At 41.5% G+C, this 26,122-nt stretch overlaps 1 protein-coding gene across 2 annotated transcripts in view; it reads right to left on the bottom strand.

The window, feature by feature from the left end:
- MBTPS1 (membrane bound transcription factor peptidase, site 1) overlaps positions 1–26,122 on the bottom strand; it is a 55,026-nt gene that overhangs the window by 28,537 nt on the left and 367 nt on the right. For both annotated transcript variants that reach the window (XM_019743717.2, XM_074314510.1), the window contains exons 2-8: positions 11,490–11,975; positions 10,485–10,742; positions 7,381–7,584; positions 5,499–5,609; positions 4,932–5,041; positions 3,513–3,629; positions 2,970–3,037 (exon numbers count right to left, since the gene is read on the bottom strand). In XM_019743717.2, coding sequence (XP_019599276.1) covers positions 2,970–3,037; positions 3,513–3,629; positions 4,932–5,041; positions 5,499–5,609; positions 7,381–7,584; positions 10,485–10,742; positions 11,490–11,658 — 1,037 coding nt within the window. In that variant the 5' untranslated portion in view covers positions 11,659–11,975. The remainder of the gene's footprint in view (positions 1–2,969; positions 3,038–3,512; positions 3,630–4,931; positions 5,042–5,498; positions 5,610–7,380; positions 7,585–10,484; positions 10,743–11,489; positions 11,976–26,122) is intronic.

Raw genomic sequence — 26,122 nt, 5'->3', positions numbered from 1 at the left:
AAAATTATAGAGTATCTGCTTTTAACCAACTATTTTAAACCACAGTGAGTCAACCTTGGCACTGCCTTCTTAGTTCAATGGCCACCAACATGCTACCAGGTGGCTGTTCAGAGGTACAACAGTGCTATTTTACAGGCTGATGCTAAAAATGTATAAATTTCTATGAAATCAAGGAGCAGAGATTAGTATAGAAATCACTGATAAAACTTCCCACTATAGCTGACACACAAAAAAAGCCACCTTCCCACCCTCTTCTACCTGTCAATCCCTGTAATACTTAGTGTGCTTTAAACCTTTACAACGTAAGGGAAAGCATCAAGAAATCTTTGTTGGTGCTCAAAAGGGGGAAGCTGCAGCTGCAAACTCCCTGCACCATGAAGTCTAAGTATCAAGGGTGTGGGACCCCAAGACAGCTCACAGCAAGGGGTACCTCGGGATGAGAGCATTAGCTGCAGAATAGCTGGCAGTACAATACCTGCGATCAGCGAAGCAGCTCTTTAGGCACATTACGGCTACGTGACCAGCCCTACCCAACGCCCAGCAGTAAGCGATGCCTCGGTGCTTACATGCCATTCTCAGCACTACAAAGCAGGTGGCAGATGCCAGATCTCTGTGCAGCAATATGAGCAGATGAGTATGACACCAGGCCCTCCTCTCCAGAGCTAATACACTGAAAATGAACAATTCTTTGATTAGAAGCCACTAAATGTGACTGCCAAGAGATTTCAGAAAAGTGACTAGTGTGTAGCAAAGTGGTCGGAATGGCATGTGGCAGAGCTGGCAGTCGAGCGGTGTGAACAGAAGAAACGCCAGCTAGGAGGGTCAGCAGCAGGAACATAGGTGACTGAGACTGGCACCAACTTGCTTTCCTCAGGGAGACCCAGGAGGAGACTGATCTGGGGAAGACGTGCACGCAGGGTGGAAAATAAAGCTGAGCCAACAGCTTCAGGCTACAGTTAGGGAACTAGGCTTTGGCTCACAACAGGCCCACCACCTGTTTTTGTAAATAAAGTTTTACTGGAACACAGCCACGCCCATTCGTTCACACATTCCAAGGCTGCCTTCACTCGCCTAGAGCAGCTGAGTAGCTGTAACACCACATGGCCTGCAAAGCCTAAGCATTTACTATCTGATCCTTTACAGAAAAAGTTTGCAGACTTCAGGCTAGAATACTGATGACCCTGAAAACTAAGAAGAAAAATTTCTATTTCATTAGGTGATAATCATCCACGGCAGATTCTGCGGTAACAAAACTGCCAGAACACGTGTTTTAACAGGAGGAACACAGGAAAAGAAGAACAGCCCCACTTATAGAGGCTTGGTATTTCTGGTGCTTTCCCTTTGTTCTCTAATTACACCCTCAAAACCACTCATCAGAGTGGGTCTCAGGCCTGCCTGTGACAGGGAAGGAGTCTGAGGCTCAAAGAATGAAGGCCCCACAGCCTGCAGTGGGCAAGTCAGGGTCACCCGGCTCCACACCGATGCTCTTTCCACAAGCCCACGTTGCCCATGAAGGGAAGAGCTGGGGAGGGAAAAGACTGAAGGCAGAACGACCAAGTGATGACCTGGTGACCCTGATCTGATGAGGGCTGGCCTTGAGTGGGGACACCAGAAATAGGACAAGTGCGAAAAGGAGAAACATTTGGAAGGGAAAACAAGAACACTTGATAAAATCACTTAACAATTGGTGTTTTTCATGGTAGAGCTACAGTAGTTAGAATGTTTATGTCACCTATGAGTCACAACATATGTTACTGATGACATAGAAAAATCCAGAACCTTGGACCCCTTACAAGGAGACAGCATCAGTGACTAAACAACTATTAGCCTGGAACCATGACTGCCAATATGCATGGTCTTTGAACCATAAAAACATTCATTTCATACATTCAGCCTAACCCTATGCCCTATACCCTTTGCATAAGCTCAGCCAGTCCTCAAGGCGGCTTGCTCTCCCCAGCAGGATCTCCTACGGATGTCACTGCGAGACGCAATGAGGGAGTGTTTCTGAAGGCACACGCACACGTCCTTGCCATGTACACGGTAGACACACACGCACGCGGGAGGGAACACATACATTCGTCTCTCCCTCTGCTACTGGGTTATGGCGCACTGAGGGCAGACTCGGTATTTTTTCTTTTTCCTTTGTGGTGACCTCAAGTCCTCTGTCACAGCACCGAACTGCCCATATCCTGGGTACCCAATAAAGGAGGATGACAAACATCTTACTGCGAAAGCATTTCAGCATGAGAGATTATTTACATACGTTACCTACAGAGTAAAAATCAGAGCTGTAGGCAGAAAGAAAACTGGGATCTCTAGCCAAAGTGTATTGTGTGTGATTCAGTGACTAATGTTTCGCATCTCACGCTGCTTCAGTTCACCATGACAGCACAGCACAAAGGAACGTTTCCATGACACCATTCTCTCTGCCTCCCCCACCTGATCCCTCTAGTCAATCCCCAAAGCATCATCTGTATCTGTTATGTCGCTTTCTCCCATTTCGTTCCCTGGTATCTGTACTGCATCTTTCCTAACGAGGCAGGTCCCTCTTCTTATCTACCTTTCACCCCTGTGCTTCATATAGAGTACGTCTCAATAAATATTGCAGAATCTATTTATTTCTAATCGATTGACCTTCCTCACTGATTGTGGGGGGGGAAAAAGGAGAATAAAACATGAGGCCTTCAAATTACTATTTATAGCAAAGTAAAAAAATAATAAAATAAAAATTAAACAGAAACAAAATTGGCCTTGAGTTGATAGCTGCTGAAGCAAGTGGTGGCGACCTGTGGTTTATTATACAGTCTATTTTTTGGTATGTTGAAAATTTCCACATATAGGATGTCAAATATATATGAACAGGTATAGGTAAAATACAGAAACAGACAGACAACAGATAGTTTTTTCAGTTATTTCAGGGGAAAAAGAAAACACCTCTGAGTTCATCCCTATACGGGGATACTTACCCATAAAGAGGCCCATCGTTGCCAATGGCAGAAACCATGATTACGTTGTTAGCCGTTAACTCCCACACCTACGAAATCAGCAAGCGTTTATTAACGACAGTACACCACTTTTGAACATCAACATATAATTTTTAAAAAATAACCACGACTTTGAAAAACAGTCCTAAAAAAAGAAGGGTTCACCCTGAAAATAGAACACTAGACCCTTCCAGGCATGAATGTGTTTGTAACAAGTATGCTTAGATAACAAAAGCCAGGGTGTAGGATTATACAGTGCACAGAGCAGACACTGCATTTCCAGGCATGTTCAAAACACAGGTTATGTGTTTAGATAAGACGGAATCAACAAAGTGCTGTGGGCTACTTCCGATGCAAGCCACTAAAGCTCATGTCATCACCCATCTGTCCTCACAGCGGGGTCACCTCAGGGGTGACAAACCACCGGCACACTAGAGATGAAGCCCTCGAAAGTCAGGGCATGGAAAAGAGCAGGGGCCATCACCAAAGGAGGCAAGCGTCCTTCTGTGCGGTGACAGGACCGACCTTGTCGACAAAGGGATGGTCCATGAAGTCGGGGCCACCGATGCTGAGGTTGAGCACGTCGATCTTCTTCAAGATGGCGTAGTTGAAAGCGTCCAAGAACCAGGATGTGTAGGACACCTGGGTAATGACAACACAGGCCTTCAGGGCTTTTAGGGAATGTCTCTAAGTGCCACAACGGAGTTTTTCATTTTAAAAGTAAAGTATAGAATTTTAGCCGCATGAAGTTCTAACTTAAATCTCAGAAGTAAACCCCAAGAACAAAGAAGGCTCTGAAATGTGAACTACTCCACCCAGAAACTCTAAGTCCCTCAAGGGAGCTGGGCTCGAACGAGCGCGCATGTACTGAGGGCGCTTATCTCTCCAGGTCTAAAGTACAGCTCCGTACCTTAAAGTAAACCCTCTGAGGCAAAACCCCAAACTTCTAACTGCCCCTCTTATGAAAGGGTTTATCCCAAGACTCTTCTATTAAGTTGAGAGTTAATAAATAGTTTAATATATTTGTCTAATCATCTTTATTCCTAAATAGACTGAAGGATACGTAGCACCAATAAATGTTATCTCATAGAAGTATTTCTCTGATGTTCAATTCCTCCTAGTTTTCTGACAGAAGTTACATTATTTGTGTATCACCATTTAGGGGTTTCTATAAAATACAAAATTAAACTTATAGTGGAAAACAAAAGTAAGACTAAATATTTATATTTGCTTGTGTATGCTAAAGAAATTCTAGGAGAGCGTATAAGAAAGTAAACTCTCTCGCGGGAGACAGAGGGGAAGTAAGGTAAGCACCTGCGAGACGGGGACAGGGTTGGGACAATTAATTATCGCTGTGTTGCCTTTTACATGAATACATAAAACTACACAAAAATTAAACTTTAAAAATAAATAAAGACTAGGACCCTCCCCCTTTTCTATGAATAAGTTTCCAAATGAAGAGTAAGGGAGCACGCTTGTATGTCCACGTTACCCAACACGATCCTAGGTGCTGGGCTACAGAGGTGACCCTCGAGGTGGTCCTAGTACAGTAGGGGTAACACACACACAAACATGCAATCATTCTCTCATGTAGAAAGCACAAGAAATGTGCCTGAGACGTGTGGCACAGGAGCCCGAGGCAGGCCCAAAGCAGAGGGAGAAATGGCAGTAAGGAATCCCTGCATGCAGCTGCCTCAGGGCAGGGTCTTCAGAGTTCAAGTGAGGTCGATGAAAGGGGTGGTGGGAGAAGGGCAAAGCCACACAGAAGGGACGGTGAAGAGATGGTGGAGAGACAGCACGACACACGTGGGACGCCAGCAGCAGCTCTCAGCTCGATGGCGTGTGCTGCATTTAAACCAGTAGGCATTTTCTAGAATTTTCCATTTTTACATTTCAATATCAATTCTTTATTTACTTAAGTTTCAGGGCCCTCAAAACACCTACCTGGTTGTTGGTGAAGACCCTGAAAATATGAAGTTCGGCATCCGGAGCAAATCCTTGGCATTCCCTCATGCTGGCTATCACACCCGCCACGAAGGTGCCATGGCCCAGCCCTGTTGCCCGTAAGGGGAGAAGTCATAAAACCGCTGAGACATGTGCCAACATGCAACATTTCAACCCACCAATTCAAACCGGCTCCTTCTCCAAGTCCTCGCTACCGAACGTGGCCTCTGCACTTCCTCCACTCAGAGCCTACGCCGCACCTGCCCCCCTCCTGGGCCTACCACCCCTGCTCTCTCCCAAACAGGGAGCTGCTCCTGAACCAGGCATCCCTCTTGCCTCAAACGCTACATCCTCACATCCTCTAAGACGTTCAGCAAAGTCTCTGCCAAAAGACACAATGACAACTTGGGTTCATCTGAATAACGATGGCACACGAACTGTTTAATCATTAACACACAGAAACAAAATACCCCTAACTGATAAAATGGAGAACGGGAGTCACGCACGAAGCCCGTATGAAACCAGAAAATGCCTCACTCCCGGTCTCACCATAACACTGCCACCTACCGTCGTCCAGCGTTCGCTCGTTGGTCCAGTTGGTTCTCTCCTTCACATTTTTGAAGTGGGGATGCTTCTCACTCAGCCCAGTGTCAAAAACAGCAACCCGCACGTTAGCACCTTATTCCAAAAAGAAAGCAAGTACAGTCAAGTTTGGAGAAATGATCTTTTTGGATTTTTGTCTATAAAACACATCCCTCCTTGGAACCCATAGAGAACGACATGTCATCGAGGGCCAAAGCCTGCCCAGAGTGCACAAGTCAAGTCAGATGCCCCAGGGAGCCTGGCTGAGCCGAGACTAAGAAAAAGGGACAGATGGGGAACGCTATTATTTGCTGCTAAGTAAGACTTGAGGACAAACAGAAAATCACTCTGGATACCCTTCAACTATCACCAATGCTCAGAAATGAACCACCTCTCCCCACTCCTCCATGATGACAGATTTCCCCTTCTGGTAATTTCCTACAGGCCTCCATCCCCTCATCTCCTTAGAGAGGCCCTACAGGCAAAGGGCACCCACAAAGCACACACCTCTAGGAGACGGGGGAACATCCCTATTCCTGACAAGGACAGCGCCTTACTGCTGCTAATTCGTGACAACACTCTCCAGAGAGGACTTGTCAAACACATGCAGAGATAATCACATTTTAAGGAAAACTATTATATTAGGCACTTTTCTACAATGAGTCTATTTCAGATACTGGCCAAAAGGCACCCGCATCAATGCAAAACAACTAATGCTGTCAGATCAAGAAATTCTAGAAAACAATGAAGAAAAAAATCCAAGATACTTCTGTTATTTAACAGCTACCAGTTGTAATGAAGGTAGTGTCTTCCGGTAACGAGAGTTGTGTTTATGTATCTATACATTAAATAATCAATTACACTGAGATAACCATCAAAATGTACTGCTGACTTTTAAAAATGCACATATAAAACTGGAAACTGTTCGGGGGGGAATAAAAAATGCTTTTCTGATGATTAGAGAATTTCTGTTTTGTGAAGGACTTTTCACTCTAAAAAGGATAAAACCAAGAAGAGACAATCATTTTAATAAAATGTCCATAAATGTCTAATTAGTATGTTGCTTTGTACACCTGAAACTAATTTAAAAAAAAAAAGTCAGTCCACCGGTGTTAAAAGTTTAAGTATCTCAGGGTTTCTGAAAGGCAGGAGGCTGAGGAAATCAAAGGAGAGCTGGGGGGGGGGTGGTGGTCTCTAGGTCTAGACAAACTGTGGTGTGCTGGGGGCCAGGGAAATGGGCTTACATTTAAAAAAATGTCAGGGTCTAAATCACATTAGTTAAAAAAGGAATTTTCTGCCATGATGAAGCAGTAAGAAAAAAAAATCTTATTGGTTGTTTTATTTCATAGGATATGGTAATTTCCTGTTCTGAAATAAAAGATCAACCAAGTGTGATAGTCAGTTACTTAGCCATTCTGCACACCGGGCATCACACAGGACTGAGAAACTCATTTTCATAAAACTGCCCAAGTCAAGGTAACCATTTTTGACAATTAAAATCTCTTTCCTGAGAAACTACAGAACTTTGCTGGACTGCCAGTCAGCTCTGGCTGTGGGCAGTGCTGTCTGTTCACATATGTGTATGTGTCAAGAGGAAAGAAATGCTTTACGATCTACCCCTTCTAACCTCAGACACGGTACAGAAAACTGAAATACCAAAAGTGGATAGGATTCAACAATTGAAAAAGTCACAGAAACAGATGCCTAGCACAACAGAAGTCAAAGACAGGGACAGCTGGCTGTGTCTAGCTCAGTAAAGAATGACGAGGACAGATGCCTGATGTCGCCGGGTTTCAGCGCTTGGCATCCGAGAGGGCGACCTCCGGGACACCGGATCCTGTGCTGCTTCCGGATGCACAGCACACACCTGTGTATCCCATCTGCCAAAGCACGTCTGCCTGGAGGGTCTGGGCAACCTGGCGCGGGATGGCTCTCAGCAACCGTCGACTCGAGTGCCTTCCTGTCGCGTGCCAGAAACCAGAGCCCAGGGAGAGACTGGCTCTTCGCAGGGGACGGGACGACTGCCACTTCTGGCTCCATCGAGTGTCATTACAAGGCACTATGGGGTCAGCTAGAGCCAAAGAAGAGAAACATCAGACGAGAAAAAACACCGAAACAACCCGATACCTGTCAGGGAAAACAGTCATTCTAACAGTGCAATGGTTACCTTTTCAAATCCTGTTTGAAGGAAAATAGGCTTCTCTCCCTTTGCTAAAAAGATTTTCTCAATGCACCTGTACTTATAGGATATTATTTAGCCTATATGATTCCCAAATAGTTTTTTACCTGAAATTTTCTAACCAATGTAAGGCAGAGAAAGAATGATAAAATAATCATTTTTAAAGAAATAATGTAAATTGTGATACTAAAACTGAAAGAATGCCTGATTTTTCATCACCAACTTGTTCTCACTGAACCAGAAAAAGGGGGGAGAGGGGAGAATTGAAGAGAATGGCTACTACCCATTCGTGAAGTTTTATGGCACTGGATTTCTAGGACAGGAAAAATACATGTTATCCCATTACACGTGTCTCCAATCAAACATCAATACCTTTTTTCAACTGTATATTGCTCGGTATTCTCAATATACTTCTCTATCAGAAAGTCATCTTTCAAACAGCAAAAGAACTACAAAGGAGTCGGGAGTATTTCTGAGAGTGATGGAACTATATCATATCTTGATTTTGTTGCTGGGTAACTGACTGTACCCTTTTATCAAAACTTACTTAACTGTACACTAAAAAGCATGCATTTCACTATCTGTAAATACCTTACTTTTTTTCAAATGGAGGAGAAAGCAAGAGAAATACAACAAGAGCTGTCCCTTTACCTTTCACAGACCATGCTATAATGAAGACAAAACTGCATTTCGAATCAGTTATAAGAACAGCAAATCCATAATGATACTGAAGTTCTGTTTCTAAAGCAAATTATCATCATTTTAATTCCAGTCTTACCAGACTACACCCATGAAAGTACAGAGAACCGGAACAATATATAGTCATGTCAATTCCATTAAGTAATTATTTGCTCAGTCCACCTGAAATTATTCTACACTGAACTTCCTGTGTTGTTAAGTCAACAGCATGGATACTGGAGGTACTAACTGAAGAATAATGTATAGGACAAGGGAGGAATCTGTTCTGCTTTACCTTAAGTACTGAATTTAATTCTGGCTTCACTGTTTAAGAGCAATTTAGAAAAACTGAACAATATTCAAAGGAAAGCAACTAAAATGGTAAGGGGACTTGAAACCACGTCATAGGAATAAAATGGTGAAGGGATTTGAAAACATGTCATACAAGTAACTTGAATAAAGAGATTTTTATTATCCTGGTGAGAAGAAATTCTCAAGGGGGGATACCACGGATATCTTCAAAATAAATCTTTTAAGTACCACCTTGTGGAAAACAGGGTAGCTCCATCTTTGGCCTGTGGGACAGAGCCAGGGATGGGATCCAGAGTGAGACAGGTTTCAGCCCAAAATGAAGCAAAGCCTTCTAAACACAGAGCCACAGAAATAATTAAAATTTAACATCTACTTACAACACCCTAAATCTCGGCTAAGCTCTCTTCAGAGGCACGATTTCATTTTATCTTTACAAGAACCCTATGAGGTAGGTCATACTATCTTCACTCTTTGGATGAGACAAGTTGGGACTTCGAGAACAGTTGCTTATCATCCAAGGTCACAAGTAACAGGAGACTGGGCCCATCAGGCAGTAAACTATCTCCTTAGTCAAACATAGCATGAGACAGCCATGGTGGAGAGTGCATCAGGGAAGCCCCACCGTGAGGGTCTATGATTACCGTGCTAAAATCAGGCATCTCCATATTTCCTAAAATATTCTGGAGCTCTTTAAGATTAAAAATAATAATAATAAGGAATAATATATAATATTTGGTTAATAGTACAAGGCTTGATTTGTTTTTAATCTTCCTGGATTGCTTTGAGGTTATTGCTTTTTAAAGAGCAAAAGCACTACAAAATATCTGGACTAGTAGAAAGAGCTCTGAAGAAGTGAGACACCTGAGTTGGAGAGCTGGCGCCAGAACTGGCTGGTCATACCATGCAAACAACTTAGCCTTTTCCCCTGTGTGTTTTGTAAACCTCAGAGGCTCTCAGGCCTAGTATAAGACAAAGGAAGAAAAGTGAAAAAAATTTTTTTTCCCTTCCGATGAAAGAAATGATAGTAAATGATAAGGGAACCGGCAATTTGTTGCCCTAGTTTATGACAAGTAGGAAAAAAACAAAAAACCTTTCCTTTGGTAATCCATATGCTTCGGGAAATATTACGTAATAAGTATGCAATTCATTTTTGAGGATAGGCTTTATCTTGACAAGCCCAAGTTGTAAAGCAGGAGGAAAGAATAAGCCCTCGTGCTGAAAAGGCAATCGTCAAATTCTTTCCATCCGGACACCCGCTTGGCACAGCCCAGCCAAGGCGTGATCGTGCATGGTCGGGAGAAGCTCTGAGCAAACAAAATGAAACCCAAGGAAAAGACGTTTTGCAAGACACCATAAAAAATGAAAACACACAGTGATAGAAGCAAAATTCAAATAAAGAGGAGACTCAAAGACACGGTCTTTTCCGTCAGTGTGAAGGGGCTGCAGGGCCTCAGAGTCTGAAGGCTGGGAGACCAACGTGGGTGAAAAATCACTCCCGACAGAAACAAAGCTCACGCTCATCCTCTATGTAAAATCTGTTTTCCTACCAGAAGAGCATGATGCCTCTTTTTTGTTTTTAAGTTCCTGCCAAGAAAACATTCACAACTAATGAAATTAGATGAAAGGTCACAGGTATTCATTCACTGTACTATTTTTCAACTGTTCTGCCAGTTTGAAATTTTTCAAAATAAAGTGGGTGGAAGGGGTGGGGGGGTAGTTTGTCATGAGTAAATATGTACATTCTCGCTCTAAATCCAAGTGAAACACACGGACACAGATTAGCCTGAGGTCTCAGTACTCACACTCAGCATACTTGAGGGAACGAAAGACTTTCCGTTGGGGTGTTACCCGTTTGATGTTTGGGTGATCTTCAAGTGTTAGCAGCCCCGCTTTCTGTTTTTCTTTTATCTGAATCACTTCAAAATCACTAGGGTAGTCACTGGATGGATTATTTCGAGGAATAATTCTCCAATTGTCTATTTCACTGCTCTTCAGGGCACTTGAAATAAATGAATTCCTAGCTTTGGCTGTAAAGTATCCATTGAAAGCCACAATATATTCTGAAATCAATGACCACAAATAAAAATCAGAATTTACATACATATGTAACGTAAGATTATACCTAATCTAAAATTTCGCTGGCAAAAGAAAACTTACATATCTTAAAACCCACAAGAGCAGTAAACAAAGAGACTGGTTTATATGCTCTGGACAGCAGTTTCCAGAGCTTTAAGTTATAACGATTGGCATGAATCCCCTGATCACAGGACACATCACTCAAAATCAGATACTTGTGCTATTTTTTCAAAAGCAAATAGCACCAGAAGTTGGAACGTACAGCAAAGTGCATGCTAAGCTTTTCAAATAGGCAAAAGGAATCCACAGAAGTGAAGGCTTAATTTTATTTCACTGAAAACAATAACAAAATGTGGAGATTATATACGCATGTGCTAGTTATTCACATCTGGTCACTGGGACTTCAGAACGTAACAGCCAATTCCTCCAAGCCCCCCGCCCTCACTAGCTACAGTGGCATCTGTTCCATGGACTCAGATTTTAGGGAAACAATTCAGAATGTTGATTTCCTTGCTTCATATTAGCTAACTACACTAGGAACACAAATTTTAGCAGAGATAACACCAAGCGCAATACACTCACTCCATTTGAAATGTATTGTAAATAGGAGGGAAATATTTGCTGGCAAAAGATAATGTTTAAAATAAGTTTGAAACAAAAATATGGGGGTGGGGAGAGTCCCTAACATTTAAAATAATATCGTTACAAAAAAAAAAAAATAATATCGTTACCATATTCCACCACTGTTGAAGAGAATTCCACCTTCAAAGTCAGGTGGGAACAGCCAGGGCACGGGGCCTTTTCAAAAGATCTCTTTTCCAGTCTGTCACCCAGATGTTTCTTCCCACAGAGCAAAACCATTAGCAGGAGCAGCCAGATGTTGACAAGCTTCATGGTCATAAGTGAATATGGTCATAAAATTGCATAAATTCAAATCACACTTTTTTCTTCCTTGATTATAAGTTAATTTTTGTTTCAGCTAAAAGCCGAAACATTGCTGATCAGCCATTTTACAGTCCTGTCCAATGTAAATAAAAGTTAAATTTCATGGCCTTTTGTGGTTTGGCCTGAAAAGAGGCTTTCATTTCTTTCTTCGTTTCTTCTCCATCTTGGACATGAGGCTTCTGTCACTCCAGTCCAGACAACTGAGTCCTACACTCCATTTGCACCACAGAACCAAAGTTCAACAGGGATGAGCAATCACTCTGTGAGCCAATCTACAAAACAAAACAAGCACAGAGGCATGAGTAGCACACTGACGGAACCAGGTAGGATTTAGTAGTTACCAGCACAATTTAGATAAGAGTCTCAAAAAGATACTCCAGTTATAAGACAAAAGGAATGCATAACACAACCATGAAAACACCTTATTATTTCATTTTTAGTTACTCCTCACCTCTTTCAGGGAAAACAATAAAGTTTGAAGGCAGCTTCAAAACTGAGAAAGGAAACAATGAATGAGAAAACTAAGAATAACAAATAACCAGGAATATGACGCACATTGGTCCTGAGAATCCTGGCAGCCAAACAGAAGGAAGAATCAGGATCTTTTGCTTATTTTCCTTTACTTTGTTTCTAATTCAGATTCTGTATTTTCCTATCATTTGTAACTCTTCATCTCCAGGGCATTTCCCCAATCAGCACTTTAAGTCTCCATAAATTTCACTAATTTTTCAGGCAAAAGCTTGGTATATACACCCTTACTCTCTAGTGTAAAATTAATACCTAAGAACAAACTAATTTCTATTCAAGTCTTGTACGTAACACCTTCTTTAAGAGATACTGTGCTTTAAAATTATTCAAACTACACCTTTTTATTTTGAAATATTTTCTGCCAATTCTAAGAAAAGACCATAGAAGGGTTTTTACTATCATTAATGTTACTTTACCTGATGCCTCAACTTAAAGGAATTTAACGTACTACATGTTATAAAACCAAATCATCTTTTTGCTGGAAATAGTATGAGAAGACAGTTTGTGAGGTAAGCTGTTGCCTAAGAAAAATGTTATTTGAGTGTTAAATTACACATGGACACAAACACATTTCAAAATATCTGAGTGGTAGGAAAAATGATCATTCTTCACAGTGAAAATTATAGTAGCAGTAAAAACAAAAAAACAAAACAAAACAACAAAAAAAAACAATGTTGGCTGTAGTATTCCCAGAAAAATCAGTTGCATAGATCATACCAGAAACGTAAATAATCCAGCAAGGGGAAGATAGATGAATCAGACAAGTCATCCTTATATTACCACTTGTCTCTAAAATGAAAACGTTTAGGAAAAGAGTTAGCCCCCTTTCCAGAGGGGAATGCCAAGCTGTTAAACCCGTCTTCGAGCAGAAACTGGTGCTTTAGAGGAACAAGGAATTGGTGGTTTCTGGGGTTATTCATAGGCACTTCTATAAACAAGAAAACACTGATAAAGTAAGGGGTGAGTGTCTAAAGAATTCTGAAAAAGTTTAACAATTAGGACTTTCACTGCTGTAATAACAAATGATTCTGAAAAGCAGGCCTTTCTCTGGAACCAAAGACTAAGGTTGGTGAAACGGAGCTCATCCTATAGAAATGAAATTTTAAAAGTTATTTCTGCATCCACACAATGAACAACGAGAATGCTAACCACAAGAACAAAGAAATGAAAACCAAAGTCCAGAACAGACAGACCAAAGGAGAGGAACAGGCGACACCAAAGCCACTCCACACACAACGTGCTGTGTAGTAATCCACCTGGGAGAGAGGCCCAGTTTCTTCTGTTTATACTTCCTACGTGCAGCAATGGAGTATCACAGAATAAACTACACGAGGCATGTGCCTCACCTAATTCTAGTCTTTACTGGTGAAAGAAGACTGAAGCTCACCACTGATGGCAAGTGCTCATGTTACATTAAATGAGCTTCCAATTAAAAGATTTAAATAGGTCTCTCACTCAAAGCAAACCTTTTAAAGAAATAAACAAATCTCTTAAAACTCTTTTGCCTCAAGATAAAGAATCTCTCATACTCGGACTACGTATCACACAAATATTAGTGCGTGATCCTAGGGAGCAAATCTTAGACTGAAATGTGTCAGATCAACTTTTATTAAACCTGTTCCAAAAAAAATCACACAGGTAAAGACAGCGGACTTACAATGCAGCCTACGTAGAAGAAATGGCGGATGTTCTCTTACAACTGAGGCAGAAACTTAACTTTAAAAGAAAGAGAAACAGAAAGAAAAAGTTAGTGGGGAGGGGGTTTAAATTTTAAAATGCCTAAAGTAATCCATTCTCTCTAAAATAGAAAAATAAAACTTTTTAGGCTTTTGGAAACCAGGACACTGCAGTATCATAAGACACACTATCTTAATTTACTCACTGAATCACGTGAGTTTACAGAGTGCTAACCAAGTCTAAGACGCCACCAGGTACTGCAGAAGAAACACGTATTGTTAGTAAGTGAGGGACACAGGCCTCCACGTGTGACCCAGCAGAGGCCAACCATAATGGCAAGCAGCTAACCAAGGTGCAGGAAACTGCCAGACAGTGCCAGGGACACTGGATTGAGGGTGTAGAGGGGAGCCTTCTGTTGATGACGTGAATGGCCACTGGCTCTGGCGGAATCGGAGCTGGTAGGGCTGGAAGGAGGGACATAAGGAGAGGAAAAGGGCATTCTGAGCAGAGCTCCATCACAGAAGAGGAAAACACGCGCCGTACAAGGCTCAGCAGACCAACTGCATGAAGAGGGAGGCAACGAGATGCCAGCCTGGAGAGGCTGAAGATGGGGGGCAAGGAGCTCAAGCAGGTATGAAGTCTGAGCGGAATGGCCAGCAAACATCTGGAAATACAGACCCTCTCCATCCAATGGGAGTGAACTTCACAGAGATAAAACAGAGCCGTGTGGGACCGCTGAGCAATTTCGTTCACTCATCTGACTCATTTACCGAGCAACTCCGAAGAGCCAGGCACTGTTCCTGACGGTAGGAACAGAGCAGCAAACAAAATACAACAGAAATCTCCGACCTCACAGAGCTGACCTTCTAGTGTGGGGAGACAGGTCACACACACGATAAGTAAAACATACGGTACTCTTAGCCAGTGACAAGTACTATATTTTGAAGGAAAAAAGAAAGAAGGGGAACATGACATGTCAGGGGGAGGGCTGAATTTTTAGACAGAGTGCTGCAGAAGCCCGTGAGCCTCTGATGGAAGCCGGAAGCCTGCCAAGCCATCTGGAGAAAGAGTATAGCAGGCACTGGGGAGAAGCAAGTACAAAAGCCCCGAGGCAAGAACTATACCTGGCTTGTGTAAGGAAAGGCAAAGAGACCAGTGTGGCTGGAGCAGAGTGAAGAAGGGCAATCAGAAAACGAGATGAGAGAGCTGAATGGGAGGCAGACGAGGAAATCCTTGTGGGTCAGACACAGGTGTCCACTTTCCCTCTGAATGGGAAGGGAAAGCACAAGCAGAGCAGCGACACGGGCTGGCTGGCTCAGTAACTGGCTTGCTCTGGCTTCTGCGTGGAAGGGGGAACAGGCAGGAGCAGGGACCAACAGGAAAGCTCCTCTAAAGATGGTGGCTTTATAGGGCCATGTTGGGGCAGGAGAGGTGATGGGATGGGCACATTACAGATCTGAAGGCAGAATGGATAGAATCTGCAGATAACCAGATGTGCAATGTGTGCAAATGAGGAGCCAAGGACACACCAAGGCGTCTTGTGCAAACACCATCGGTGTTTGCCCCTAACTGAAACTGAGATGGAAAGGCTGCAAGAAAGCTGGTTTGGGCAATACTAGCAGGAGCTGAGTTCTCAACATGTGAAATTTAGGAGCATTAGAGTTGGGAGTGCATGGCTCAGGGCAGAAGGAAACAGGATGATAAAAATTTTTTTAAAATAACCACCCCAAACAAGCGAAAACGACTTTCCATAATGAAAGGTGGTCACTTGAAAGAGACCACTGGTGCAGTAATTAAAAGGTCACTGATCCACTCCACAAAAAAGCCACACCAGTGAAGGCCAACCTGCTCTAGTCTCCAACCCCCCAGGGACTGGAAGGAAGACACACTCAAGTAGAAAACCGCACGAGGTTGGGAATGACAGAGATGAGGTTTTGTGAGGAACTGGCTGCACCACTTATGCATTTTAAAGATGAACTGAAATCTGGGTTCTAAGAAGACACTCTTTTCAAGACCTATAGATCATAAAAACTAGGACAACAGATACTGAGGTTTCTATGATTTCCCAATCCAAGAAGAGGGCTTCAAAATATAAATATGCTTTATGGAAAACAAAACCGCCACCGCGGGACTAGAGGCACGGGCTCTGGCGTCGCAACACTGGCCACTTACTATTGACCTCTGTGCCACTGGCCTGTTCGTTTTAAAGAGGCCAGTCCCCACCGGCTCCTCTACGGGGCCTCTGAAGGCACAGACTGCGCTTTCCCACGTCTAAAACATCTATTCACCTGTGTAGACGACAGAGCCTTCGGGGCTCACTATGTAATGCAAACCTGGTGAGCATTCGCCCCAAGACAGGCTCACCATCTAGTGGGAAGCAGGTAAATAGCAACAAGCATAAGATAAGCACAGAGCATGTAAACCCAGACACATACATATACACACATGAAAAGAAAAACACCTTTTTAAAAAGAGTTCTAATTTTCCTTTTCTTCTTCCCTTATCTGAAGAATTCAGCTGAGGACAAGGTAGGCGCATGGGGGAGCCACAGTGGCCCCGTGTGGGGTGATGGAGTCTGTGAGGGTGAGGAAGGTGTGTGTATGTGGGGGTATCACAGCCTGAATGGGGTGAAGGCAGTGACACCCCTCAGTGACAAAGGGAAATTGATTTGATCAAATAAATACTTTACAGATAATGGGAGGCAGCTTTTTCATCATCAGAATGAAGTCACAGATATAAAAAGGGAAAAATCTTGAACCATGCAGGACCAGACTAAAATTGAAAAGTACTGGTGTGAAGTTTTCACTATATACACAGACAGATGTAGAAATAAATATATGTAATTGTCTGTATGAATGTGTATACACATACATACATTTCCTAGCTCTGTCTACTGAAAAGTAACATCCCAAAAGGAGGGCGTCCACCTACTGCCCAGAACAGGTTTTTTGTTTGTTTGTCACATTGGCTTTTTATTTTTAATTTCACACATTTTTCATTTTCTAATTAATGCATATTATACAAAGAACTAAAGTTACCATTGTTTCATATGACCCAACAACAGCCAGGACTTAGACAAACTCGTCCAGAAACAATCCCCATCAAAGGAGACACTCAGAGTAAAGCCTGAATGGTTCTTCCCAGTTAAATTCCTTTATTCTGAAAGGTCCTTTTCAGATTTTACCAGTGCTCCATGCCCACTTATTAAAAGGGGCTTAGGAATAAGGGGCATTACCCCCACTTCACAGTTCAGGGAACTGAGGCTCTGAGATGTCAGCAAGTTTCCCAAGACCACAGAGAGAGTTTATGGCACGACTGATAGCCACCCGAGGCTGCCAGCTCCAAGGTTAGTGCTCTTTCATCATCATCCTGTACCAGGGCTTCTGGGAAATGGTGGCGGTTGGCTCCTTCTCACAATGGCCTCAAGAAGCACCCAGTGGACACCTGTGTTTGCAGCAGGTGCTGGGGACCGAGAGAGAAACCAGACCCAGCCCCTCTCAAGGACCTCCTCCTGGTCTGATTGCGGAGGGGGCAGGTCCTTAAACAGACTCTTAGAATCTTGTGTGATACGTGATGGCAGAGTTGTACACGCACACACCGAACAGGCAACCAACACTTCAAGGTGTGCGACATACAATTTTAGATTCCTTCCAAACTCTAGTATTCCATCCGGAATAGGAGGAGGGGTTGGAGCGTCGGGGCTGAGTTCAAACCTTAGACAAAGGACACTGATGTTTATATTTGATGCAAAGTAGTACGGCTAAGATTATAGGCTCTGAGATCAGAAAGCATTAGTTCTTTTCTCGTGGAAGGCAAGTTACGATCTCCATTTTTCATGTGAGAAAACTGAGGCTCACAAAGTCCAGTCCAAGATCAGCAGGCCGGCAGGTGGCAGAGCAAGACTGGAGCACAGGTCTCCAACGTCAAGGCAGGTCTCCCACTCACCTTGCTTTGCTTGGGTGGCTCTCCAGACCACCCCTCTCCTGACCCCTGGCTCAGTCTGCAAGGCCAGACCTGGCCCACCACCTCGATTTTATTTTGAGGCTAGAAACCTGAGTGCCTGGGAAAAGCTGTCAGAAACATGTCCCTTCACCTGGAAAGAGGAAATCTCGCTGAGGGAAAGACCTACCTTGTGAAGCTTGTAATGCTGACTCTATTAGACTCCACTGCGTGGAGCCAATACTCTGAAACTCTGGGTGGACGGAGGCATTAGACTGTCCTTTTCCTTCCCTTCAGGAATTATCTCTGGCAGTTTACTCACTTCTGTAGAGCTCTTGGCAGCCCTGCATTCTTTTTTTTTTCTTCTCACTTATGTTGACATTCAGTATTATTTTATATTAGTTTCAGGTGTACAGCATAGTGGTTAGACATTTGTATAATTTATGCAGTGATCCCCCCCGATTAGTCTAGTACCCACTTGTCACTGTACACAGTTGTTGCAACGTTATTGATCATATTTTCTATGCTGTACTTTACATCCCGGTGACTATTCGGTAACTACCGATTTGTATTTCTTAATCCCATCACTTTTTTCACCCAGCTCCCCAAGCCCTCTCTCCTCTGGCAACCATCAGTTTGTTCTCTGTATCTGTGAGTCTGTTTCTGTTTTGTTTGTTAGTTTATTTTGTTCTTTACATTCCACATATAAGTGAGGCCATGTGTTATTTGGCTTTCTCTATTTGACTTATTTCTTAACATAATACCTTCCAGGTCTATCCATATTGTCGCAAATGTTAAGGTTTCATTCTTTTTTACAGCTGAGTAATATTCCCTTGTATAAATGTACAATTTCTTTATCCAATTGTCTACTGATGGGCATGTACGTTGCTTCCGTATCTTGGTTATCGTAACCAGTGCTGCAATGAACATAGGGGTGCATATAGCTTTTCGAATAAATGTTTGGATTTTTTTGGATAAATAACCAGAAGTGAAACTACTGGGTCATAAGGTAGTCCTATTTTTAATTCTTTAAGGAATCTCCAAACCGTTTTCCATAGTGGCTGCACCAATTTGCAATCCCACCAACAGTGCACAAGGGTTCCCTTTTTCCCACATCCTTGCCAACACTTGTTGTTTGTTTATTTATTGATGACAGCCATCCTGACAGGTGTGAGGTGGTATCTCATAGTGGTTTTAATTTGCATTTCTCTGATGATTAGTGACATTGAGCATCTTTTCATGTCTATTGGCCATGTGTATATCCACTTTGGAGAAATGTCTACTCAGATCTTCTGCCCATTTTTTAATTGAATTTTTTTTTGGTGTTAAGTTGTATGAGTTCTTTACAAATTTTGGATATTAACCTCTTATCAGATATATCATCGCTGAATATCTTCAACCATTCAGTAGGCTGTCTTTTTGTTTTGTTGATGATTCCCTTTGCTGTGCAAAAACTTTTTAGTTTGATATCATCCCATTTATTTTTTGTTTGTTTCCCCTGCCCGAGGAGATAGATCAGAAAAAAAATATCACTGAGAGCAATGTGTGAGAGTTTACTACCTATGTTTTCTTCTAGGATTTTTTGTGGTTTTGGGTCTTACATGTAAGTCTTTAATCCATTTTGAGTTCATTCTTGTACATGGTATAAGTAGGTGGTCCAGTTTCATTTTGCTGCATGTATCTGTCCAGTTTTCCCAACACCGTTTATTGAAATAGACTGTCTTTAGCCCAATGTAAATTCTTGCCTCCTTTGTCATATATTAATTGACCATATAGGTGTGGGTTTATTTCTGGGCTCTCTATTCTGTTCCATTGATCTATGTGTCTGTTTTTATGCCAGCACCACATTATTTTGATTCCTATAGCCTTGTAGTATACAGTTTGATATCAGGTAGCATGGTACCTCCAATTTTGTTCTTTCACAATTTTGTTCTTCTTTCTCAAGACTGGCGACTTGGGGTCTTTTATGGTCCCACATAAATTTTAAGATTATTTGTTCTAGTTCTTTGAAAAATGGTACTTTGATAGGGATTGCACTGAATCTATACATTGCTTTGGGCAGCATGGACATTTTAATGATGTTAATTCTTCCTATCCATGAGCACAGGATATGCTTCTATTTACGTATTTGTATCTTCTTCAATTTCTTTTTTCAGTGTCTTATAGTTTTCCAAGTACAGGTTTGTTACCTCCTTCGTTAAACTTATTCCTAGGTGTTTTGGGGTTTTTTGATGCAATTGTAAACGGGATTTTCTTCATTTCTCTTTCTGACAGCAGAACTGGTTTTCTAAATACCATTCTCTACTAAAAGAAGACAGGCTCCCTGGAGCAGCTAGTTGCAGGCTAGGCAGGGTAAGAACAGATGAGTATGGGACATCTTCTTGTGCCAGAAAGTGAGGAAGTGCTCAAAGAATAATGGGGGTGTGTCAAAGGGGCACAGAGGCCAGCTTAGGACATTCTGGATATCAAAATAAATAATGAAAGTAACAGATCCGAACCCACTGAGTAAAACGGAAACACGAGTCCACAATGACATATATAAATAAACTGAAAGTTTTAAGAAGAATTAGATATTTACATAGTTTCAGAATGCCTCCCAACAAAATACTGATTTACAAAGGGGAAAAAAGTAACTTTACGTGCGAAAATTCATTAAGTTAATCAGCAATGGGACACATGGAAACGGGGCCACAGAGCAGATGCACTGGAAGAGCCCGGCACCCACCGTGGGGTTCCTGCCAAAGATGCACAACCTGAATCGGGTCACGAGGAAACACCAGAACCCAAACCAAGGGAGTCTTCAAAATAAATGGCCTAGAATTTTCCTAAGTACGGAGGTAACAAAAGCCAAGGAATGATTGAGATACAGCTCCAGACTGAGATTCAAGAGACATGACCACTAACTGCAACTCAAGATTCGGAATCGGGTCCCTTTGCTGTAAGGACAATCCTGGAACAAACGGCAATACCTGAATGGGGCCTCCCTGTGATTAGATAACAGTGCTGTGTCAACACTAATTTCCTGATTTTGAAGGCTTTGCTATCATTATGTACGAAGGTCTCTGCTTGCAGGAAATACCCACTAAAGTATCTGGGGATAATGGGCATCAGGTATGCAACTTACTTTCAAATGGTTCAGATTAAAAAAAAAAAGTTTTATACTGTTCTTGGAACATTTCTGGCAGGTTGAACTTGTTTCCAAAATATGCAATATATATATGCACTGAGAAGGGTGGGAGTACTAAATTTTAAAAAGTAATGAAAGGAACACACATATAAACCTCTTATATTAGACTCACTGGGTCATAACCGGACCATATACCATGTCAAAGAGATTTACACGCATCAACTATTACACAGAATGACATCCTAACATCCGGTCAGATGGGACAGCTCGTCAAAATGAAATTAAAAACATTTCACATTCTACAGAACTGAGAGAAATGAAAAGATTCATGGTGAAATAACTTTCTGTTAAAATTAACCCCAGTGTTTCCATAATTTATATTATAAAAACCAAGTAACATTTTGACAGACATAAATTGACACTCAGTATAAAATACAAATCATGTTTAAGAATTCAACCCAATAGGGAGCATTTTAAATCTTGCTTCCTGGCAATTGTCATCAGTTTGCCTCAAATAAAATCTTATGAAAAATCTTTGCAGGTTTGGACATTTCTTATGCCAAAAAAACAATAAATTATCCTGTTTCTCTTAATCTTAAAAAAAAAATCAACCCAATAAAATGAGTGATCTCATATGTTGCTAGTGAATGTAAAAAAAAAAATTCTTGTAACCTTTTAGAATGGCAATTTGCCAATATGTATTAAAAGCCTTAAAAATGGATGTAGTAAGTCCAGTATTAACAAAAACACTTACTGAGGTTAACACTATTCTAAGTAATTTGCATGTATTAACTCATTTAATTCGCACAACAACCTGTTACTACCCCCATATTCAGATGAGAAAACTGAGGCCCAGGTAGCTCAGAACCTTGCCTGGAGCCACATGGCTAGTTAGTGGAAACGCTGGTCTGAGAACTTGGGAGTCTAGCTCCACAGACCACACTTTTAAGAGGTAGGCTACCCTGCTTTTCTAAAACCTCTCCTAGAAATTCATTCCATGTAAGTGTGACTCTGAAAGCATACAATGACTTATGTCCAAGGATTATAACTGGGCTAGATTAGGGACCATCGAAAAGTACAACAGGGAACTAGCTAACTAATTATGGTTCAGCCATAATTATGGAATGCTATGCAGCAATTCTAAATTATGTTCCTTTGGAAAGTTGAATAATGGTCCCCAAAAGACGTCCCCAGCCCCAGAACCGATAAATGTCACTTCATATGACCAAGGGGAGTTTGCAGGTATAATGAAACTAAGGACCTTGAGATGGGGAGATTATCCTGGACCATCCACGTGGGTCCAATGATAAGGGTCTTTGTAAGAGGGAGGCAGGACCACCGAGCTGGTAGTAGTAGATACGATGATGGATGCACAAGACTGAAGTAATCAGAGAAAGAGGTCAGGAGCCAAGGAATGCAGGTGCCTCCGGAAACTGAAACAGGGAAGGAAACAGTATCTCCCCTGGAGCCTCCAGAAGGAATGAAGCTCTGCTGCCACCTTGACTTTAGCCCCAGGAGACTGACTTTGGACTACTGACCTCCAGAACATTAAGATAATAAACTCATACTGTTTTAAGACACAAAGTAGAAATGTGTTACAGTAGCAATAGGAAACTAAAATATTTCCCAAAGAATATGGGGAAATACTAATGAAATATTAAGTAAAACAGTTCATGTACAGTGTGATCCAAACTCTGAATTTAAATATGTATCTACTATATGCACAGGAAAAAAGGAACATGAAAAGATGTCTACCAAAGTGGTAATAACAGCGGTTCTACATTTTAATGGTATAATTACTAGTAATTATTTTCTTAATTCTATTTATTTACATTTTCTACAAAGAGTGTATCTTACACTTTTATAATTAGACAAAACATATAAGGTAAACACCTATAAACCTTTTAAAATTTTCTGGTAAGAGAGTGATACAAAGATTCAAAATATGTTAAAGATTTAATTTTATTTGTACATATAGTAGAGCTTAAAAGGGATCTATTTCCCAGGAATTGTTTACAAAAATCTATCTGTGTCTACCGTCTAAGGTAAGGCTAACTTTCAGCTAGTTCATTCTGAATGAACAGGCTTATCATCGGTAGTATCACATAGTACTCATAGGGTCTAATTAGGACTATTATTGGAGCCACTAAGTGTTTATTGGATTTAATATCTATAAATTCTCTATATAGAGACCTGGTTATCTTTACATACAAAGGTACACTCTAAAAGATGGTATATCCATAATTATGGGTTTTCCATAATTAGGTATAATTATGCCTCTAATACAGATTTAATCAAAAAATAGACACCAAATATTGAAGAAAAGCAGTTCAAATAATACATGCCAAGACTAACATTTGATTATTCTTGGAGCTGTATGTGAAAAAGGGGAGATGAAGTAGAGGAAACACATTACTTGGGCTAGCAACTGGTCTGACATTTAACATTCTTTGCAACTCTGAGATTCCTCTACTTTGCATTATAAAAGAGTATCACTAAGAATGTAATTCTAGGTATAGCTAAAGTACATCTGAAATTATTTCTTTGCCAATAATTAAAGAACACAATTCAGGTGAGAGGAAATTACTTGTACTACCGATAGTTATCTAATTATGCAGATATACCTTGCTTTTTAATGAACCTTTACTGAAATAGCTCCAGAGAAAACTGAATTGTGTTTAGGCCATGCAAGGGTACCATTCAGCTTAATTAAAATTTGGCTGTAAAAATACCACTTTCATAACTAATTGCATACTTGGCTATATTATCATTGTTTAATAAGCTAACATTTAAGAGATGTCAAACCACACTATCTTAAAAAAAAGGTGTATTCTTATGCCTGATTGAACCATTCTTTCTGGCACATTCTGTCCATTAGGTTTTATAAGGGGAAAAACACACAAATAATTCAGCCCAAAGAATCAATAGTGCCAAAGTTAAAAAAAGTCTTGGTCTGCACTGTCTTCCATTGCCTACCTAGCCTTTCACCCATGTTGCACCTGTCTAACTTATTTTATCCTTCAGTCCTCTGGTACTGGTTAGCCACAGAAGAGGCTCCTTCAAACTCAGCCCTTTTCCCATTTTACTTTAAACTCATTTCCTTAAGCAAAAAGACATTGTCCAGATTAATAAATCTAGTTAACAGATTTCTGCAACAGTCAAAACTGATGAGGAAAACAGAATGAAAAATCAACTTAAGTGTTTTTTAACCACTTCCTAACCTGTCTCAGGCAAAACACTGGAAAAGACCACAGTCCTCTACCCAAATGCCAAATATAAGGTCTAGCCTCCAGTTCTTGATAGTTCAAATCACCGAGGGTTGGAGTTGTCAAGTTTTTCCAATAAAATATAACCAATATCTCTACTCTCTCCTGGTACAAAGAGGCAGTTGTAAATCTCCCCCGGAAAACCCCACTTAAAACACTAATAGGAGACTTTACCTAAGTCTTCAGCCTTCCTAGCTTTTGTTACTCTAATTATTTGTGGGACTTACTGTGGCTGCCACAAAAATAAAGAGGCATTGGGCAAGAACTATCTACCACCAGAATTACAGAAAATGGAATCAAAGAACATGTAAATTTGAAGGAAATGCTAAAAAATCTCTTGACTAGAAGAGATCCGGCTTGATCTCATGGGTGCTTCAACAGTTCTGCAAGCACTTAATTAGAATTTCTTTTTTCATAGGAACAACCAACTCTTGATTATAAGGGATGGTTGGGGAATGCAATGGAGAGAACTAACGGACAAATGTCCCACTCAGGCGACACCCCCCACTACCTCCAATAAAGGGCTCTGGCCATCTGCGTTATACAGGGAAACACAAAATAAAATTTCACTTGCAAAAAGTGTACAAAATGAATGGATAAACAAAATGTGTTACATCCATAAAATGGAATATTATTGGGCCAGAAAAAGGAATGAAGGGTTGATACATGCTACAACTTGGATGAACCTTGAAAACATGCTAACTTAATAAATTAAAGTAGCCAGACACAAAAGGCCACATATGACTCCACCTGAATATGTTAAATATTCGGAAAAGACAAATCTAGGGAGACAGAGAGAAGATTAGTGGTGGCTGGGGTCGGGGTTAGAAACAGGCAGTGACTACACAGATGGGCACCAGAGATCTTCTTGGGGTGGCAGAAATGTTCTAAAAGTGGACTGTGGTGATGATTGCACAACTCTGTAAATTTGCTTTAAAAAACTCACTGAGCGCAATCACTATGTTGCACACCTGAAACCGATATAATACTGTATGTCAACTATAATTAGAAAATTTTTTAAAATTATTTTAAATCACTTAAATACCTTAGTACACGTGAATAAGTACCTTAAAGCAGGTGACTTCTATGATATGCCAATTTCACCTTAAAGCTCTTCAGTTTTAAAAAAGTATATATGTAAAACGGGTGCTGCGGACAACAAAGTTGGGAAGCATCACTGTTCTCCAAGCCCCTCATTTTTAGACATATGCTAACTAAGACATGTGCTAACTAAGACCCTGAGGTCAGAGAGCTACTTACTAGCACGGCCAGCCATAGGAAACTAAATTCTCCAGCAAGTTCAACTCAGATCTCCTGCCACTCTCTCTCACTTGGAAGCGTCTTCAGGTAAATGGAAGTATTTCATTAATTTGCCTACACAAACTGGCCAACATTCTCAGGGGCGCTAACCCAAACAAGGGGTAACATCTTCCGAAAAATGACGGTCTACAACAGCCTTGAGAAGCACCCATGACAGCGCAAGGCAAGATCTGAAGACCCTACAGGTCTGCAAGGAATTCCGGCTCTGACAGTAAAGCAAAGAGTCTTCGGGGCCCAACTGGATGTCGAGCTTCTTACGCTGCAGTTTTGAAAATCAGCGGAGCAGTGTGTACAGACTGAGCGAGCGCAGAGAACCGAGTCGTTAAAAACCTGATACCAGCACGGCTGTGGGAGCAGAGCTAGCACTACGGGCATGTTCGGAGCTTGAGGGCCAGAGCCTGAATATTGTTTCATTCCGCTTATGTCACATAAAGAAAAGGAAACTGTACCAGCTACCACACCGTGTAAACACGCAGAAAGGGCCAGGCGGGGACACCAGCCGTAAGTCTGGGGCCGCTCGTTTCCTACCGCCGTGCACGTCGCGTTAGCCGGTGCGTCCGAA

The sequence above is a fragment of the Rhinolophus sinicus genome, linkage group LG11 (assembly GCF_036562045.2).
Source record: "Rhinolophus sinicus isolate RSC01 linkage group LG11, ASM3656204v1, whole genome shotgun sequence".
NCBI lineage: Eukaryota > Metazoa > Chordata > Mammalia > Chiroptera > Rhinolophidae > Rhinolophus > Rhinolophus sinicus.
The sequence above is the reverse complement of the archived record's forward strand: the minus strand, read 5'-3'. Positions and strand labels throughout refer to the sequence as shown.